The 4,943-nt window shown below is 40.4% G+C and overlaps 1 protein-coding gene across 1 annotated transcript; it reads right to left on the bottom strand.

Moving 5' to 3' along the window:
• Positions 1-1,189: 1,189 nt before the first annotated feature.
• On the bottom strand, positions 1,190-1,534 carry LOC117341730. Its single transcript, XM_033903594.1, has one exon. The coding sequence runs from the start codon at positions 1,532-1,534 to the stop codon at positions 1,190-1,192; it is 345 nt and encodes a 114-aa protein (XP_033759485.1).
• Positions 1,535-4,943: the final 3,409 nt, after the last annotated feature.

Genomic DNA, 4,943 nt, shown 5'->3' with positions numbered 1-4,943 from the left:
ATAAATATAATATCAACCGTTTGACGGGTAGGAATTAGGGTGAACTTATTTTCTCTATGTTATGCAGTGCCAATAGGTGGCGTGAGAATCTGCGATTTACACGTGCAAATCCTTATCGTGTGTTACTTGAAAGTCTTTGTGTCATTCAGGCGACACAGGTAGCGACGGTCAGACGGAAATTTATTGAGATGGAAAGCGAAGAAAATATTGGAAATATAGGTGGAGTCACTTTAAATGATATCTTAAAGCAGCTGAAAGAGCAAAAGAATTTAGGGAGTTTCTTGATACAAGGTTGTCTAATATAGAAGCCAGTAAGGACGTGTCCAAAGAGTTGAGAAAGTTAAAAGATGACAAGGATATAGTATGGAGACGTGAGGGTAACAAACACCAATATTGTTTTAATGCTGACATTTTGGAAGATTTGAATCAAGTGTTTTGGGCAATATCGGTTGGGAAGTTAGAGTACTGTAAGGAGGTTGTCATTCAGACAGTTTGAAAAATTAATAAGCCAATAAGTTAATCAAATTTGCGGACTCCTCCGATGCCAGTTGGGACACTGTACAGGAATGTGTGGCAAATCCGTTAGCTAGCGTTTCAGATGATGATAGAAAGATTGCAAGGGCAGAGAGAAAGGCAGTGAAAAGATTGAAAGAACGACAGAAAAAGAAGGATTCGTTCCACGGGAAACAGCGTGCTAAATATGGTCATTCTTGTGCAAGTTTTACAGCGGGGTCGGCAAGTCAGGTTTATGGTGGTGCTTCTAATGTGCGGTTTGGTAATGGTGATGGGAACCAGCTTTTGGGGGCCAACAACACGCATCCCATGGAGCCTGTTTCGCCTGTGGAGAATACATTCACTTCCGGAGGGATTGTCCGAAAGTCTGTGCCAAAGAAGGTGGATCGCAGTGATACAGTGGATTCAAAGGAGGGCCAGGTCGTACAAGTATTCTAATTCTTGTGACAATATATTTACAGATGACTCTTTCGAATATGAACAGAGCTGGTTGAAGGAGAATATAGAGTTTTGGCGAGATATTGGTAGCTCCGATTTTGTGTTGGATATTATTGAGAATGGATACGAATTACCGTTGTTTTCAGAGCCTTCTAAAGAGGAAATGCCATATATTGTTTCCGCATTCAAAAATAGTCAAATTGTGGAGAAAGCTATTTTAGATTTAGAAAATAGGAAGTTAATTGAGAGGTGTGATGTCGCAGTGCCTCTGTCGCAGGGAAATAAATTTCTGTATTTTGTGTTGTTTATCCTTTTGGATAATTGATATCCTATTGGATAATTGAATAGAGAAGTCAATTTGCAGCGTACCCTTGTCAACCTCGTTATCAATTTTGCTTTTGATAACGTCAGCAAACAAGCAGATGACTAAAGAAGCCAGGTCTGGCAGATCATTTAGGAAGATTTCAAACAGAAGTAGCCTAATAACTGACCCCTGAGGGATGTCTGGTGTTATTTCTGCCCGTTCTGACGCTCCTCCATTAACCGTTTCCTGTTGCTTCCTGTAAGGCAGACAATGTAACATCTCCGGACCACAGGCGCTTGCATAGAAAATGAGAATTAAAAAAAAATCATATCAGTGGTATGTGTACTGTGTAATAGGGAAGGCCGGAAACTGCGTCACGAGCGAAACGGCACATCATCTCACTTCAATCGACTAAAAAAACACATTTATTCAAACTGACACGGTGCACACTATATGCGACCGTCATCAGGAAACATTCATCTTTAACCTACCGTGTCACTCAATACGAATTGTTACATCCAAAACACAATTATCCGTGAAAACATCGCCGAATTCCTCGCTCAGAACGCCATTTTTCAAACTCCTCCCTCAGCCTTTCCAGATTCTTCATTTACATACGGGGTTGTTTGGTTTGGTTTATTTTGTTTAACGTCCTATTAACAGCTTAGGTCATTTAAGGACGGCCTACCGTCCGTGTGACATGCATGCGTGTGGTGAGTGCATATGTGTGTTTTGGGAGGCTGCCGTATGTTCGTGTTGTCTCCTTGTGATAGGCCGGAACGTTTGCCGATTTATAGTGCTACCTCACTGAAGCATACTGCCGAAGACACCCAGCAGGACACCCCACCTGGTCACATTATACTGACAACGGGCGAACCAGTCGTCCCACTCCTAATATGCTGAGCGCTAAGCAGGAGTAGCAACTACCATTTTTAATGACTCTGGTATGTCTCGGCCAGGGTACAGAACCCAAAGCCTTCCTCACAGGGACGAACGCTCAACTGAAGACCAAAAGTGAGGCATTGTCAAGGGAGACATTAGGAAGAAGAAAGTTGTTCAGAAAGAAGAGAAAAGATAAGATCCCTTTAGTCGCCTCTTACGATCATGCAATGGGGACAGCAGGTGCAATTCTTACGCCCTACCTGCAGGGCAGATAGTTGAAAGGTCATGCGTTTATATAATCATTTGTCGTCAGGTGCACTTTTTGGGGTCATCTGCGCATGCATTTTGTCCGGAAAACGCTTCGGCTCGTTAAAGGTTTTCGTCTAATTTACGATTATTTGAAGAGTTTCGTCGATGAACGATGATTTATAATCGACATGGCGAAATATGTATATAAATAATAATCACCTCTGTGTGGCAGAAGGTCTTTACTAATTCCCAGCTCATACAATTCTATATATTAGAATTGAGATCTGTAAACATAAATGATACAGATAGTCAGATATAATAATAGAAATGAACACAATCGTACCAGCCAGTGTAATGGCGGTCACTCAGGTAAACCCCGCGTACGCACACATATGTCTTTTATTTAAAATAGGATAAAATGCCTTACAAATAATACTGAAACTGCTCACGGAAATTACCGCACGCCGGACAAGAAAAAGATCAAATAAAATAGACAGATACATTAGTTTGTTAGTTGAAATCGATTTCATACCTCACTCACACTCTGGTCAGTCTTCGCCGTTGTCGCTCGCCTGTCTACCTATTGTCACACAAAGGTCTCGCGCGCCAACCCAACTAGCCAGTCAGATATCATATATATACTGACGTCACAGTTTTAGACTTGACCTCTATACTGGACATAACGTTAATATAACTTTACGCAACTAACTAAACAAATACATTCAATAACTTTCAATCCTGCCACATCTATATTTTTAACTAGTCATGTAGTGGTCCATTTTTTAAATTGAAGATAGGCATAACCCTAAATAGATGGCAAGTTCTATGCTGCAAGGTTTGGTCTCTGGCGATCCTCACTATAGCTTTACCTGCTGTTGAAGGTAAGTTTATTGGCTATAGATCTCTGTTGATGCTTATAGATTCCTGTTAAGGCTATAGATCCCTGTTAAGGCTATATATCCCTGTTAAGGCTATATATCTCTCTTTAGGCTATAGATCCCTGTTAAGGCTATAGATCCCTGTTAAGACTATAGATCTCTGTTAAGGCTATAGATCCCTGTTAGAGCTATAGATCCCGGTTAAGGCTATAGATCCCTGTTAAGGCTATATATCTCTGTTTAGGCTATAGATCCCTATAAAGGCTATAGATCCCTGTTAAGGCTATAGATCCCTGTTAAGGCTATAGATCTCTGTTAAGGCTATAGATCCCGGTTAAGGTTATAGATCACTGTTAAGGCTATAGGTCCCTGTTAAGGCTATAGATCTCTGTTAAGGCTATAGATCCCTGTTAAGTCTATATATCTCTGTTGAGGCTATATGTCCCTGTTAAGGCTATATATCCCTGTTGGGGTTATATATCCCTGTTAAGGCTATAGATCCCTGTTAAGGCTATAGATCCCTGTTAAGGCTATAGATCTCTATTAAGGCTATAGATCCCTGTTGAGGTTATAGATCCCTGTTAAGGCTATAGATCCCTGTTAAGGCTATAGATCTCTGTTAAGGCTATATATCCCTGTTAAGGCTATAGATCCCTGTTAAGGCTATAGATCTCTATTAAGGCTATAGATCCATGTTGAGGTTATAGATCCCTGTTAAGGCTATAGATCCCTGTTAAGGCTATATATCCCTGTTAAGGCTATATATCTCTATTAAGGCTATAGATCCCTGTTAAGGCTATAGATCCCTGTGAAGGCTATAGATCCCTGTTAAGACTATAGATCCCTGTTAAGGCTATATATCCCTGTTGAGGCTTTATATCCCTGTTGAGGCTATAGATCTTCTGTTAAGGCTATAGATCTCTGTTAAGGCTATAGATCTCAGTTAAGGCTACAGATCCCTATTAAGACTACAGATCCCTGTTAAGGCTTTAGATCCCTGTTAAGACTATAGATCCCTTTTAAAGCTTTATTCCTTCCCACTGACCTCAAGTTTACAAAGTTCCACAATAGCTGGCACTTACCCTTCCTTTATGGATTGTGGGAATATTGTAGAGAATGACTGAACGGAGTCTTTACCGAATTATTCCGGATAATTTGTCAGCTTTTGATTTTAGCAGTACTTTTGAATGTCCTCTTGAGTAATTGATATCTTCTCCCATTGTTTTTTAATCCCTTTATTTGGTAGTTTTGGTGCCCCCTCGTGTTTTGGCTCTTTGTTTGACCAGCATTGTATGTACAGAATGGCCACATGTTTTACTGATGGTGTTTTATACACAAGACCCATACCTTCTGTGTATCCTACTTTTACTGTCAGATCTTCAGAGAGTTTCAAATTCCTTGTGGGCTTTTCTTTGTCAACCACCTGGCTTTGCTTCTGTATTGTATTCTTCTTTCACTTTCCTTCTCAATAATTTCCTTATCAAAACATTTTTTCCGCTTAATTTCCATCAGAATATCTGTGTCTATGAGGATATCTTATGTTTCAGTCCAGCCATTTGTAGCCTGACAAGCACACAGTGGTCGGTTTTCCCCTACGAGCTTGGACCCCCGTATCATTGATGTATTCCTCATTGGACGTAATATAAATATAGAACATGCTATAGTTCCTCCCCATCTAG

The sequence above is a fragment of the Pecten maximus genome, chromosome 14, assembly GCF_902652985.1.
Source record: "Pecten maximus chromosome 14, xPecMax1.1, whole genome shotgun sequence".
Classification (NCBI taxonomy): Eukaryota; Metazoa; Mollusca; class Bivalvia; order Pectinida; family Pectinidae; genus Pecten; species Pecten maximus.
Note: the sequence above shows the minus strand (reverse complement) of the source record. Positions and strands in the feature narration are given on the sequence as shown.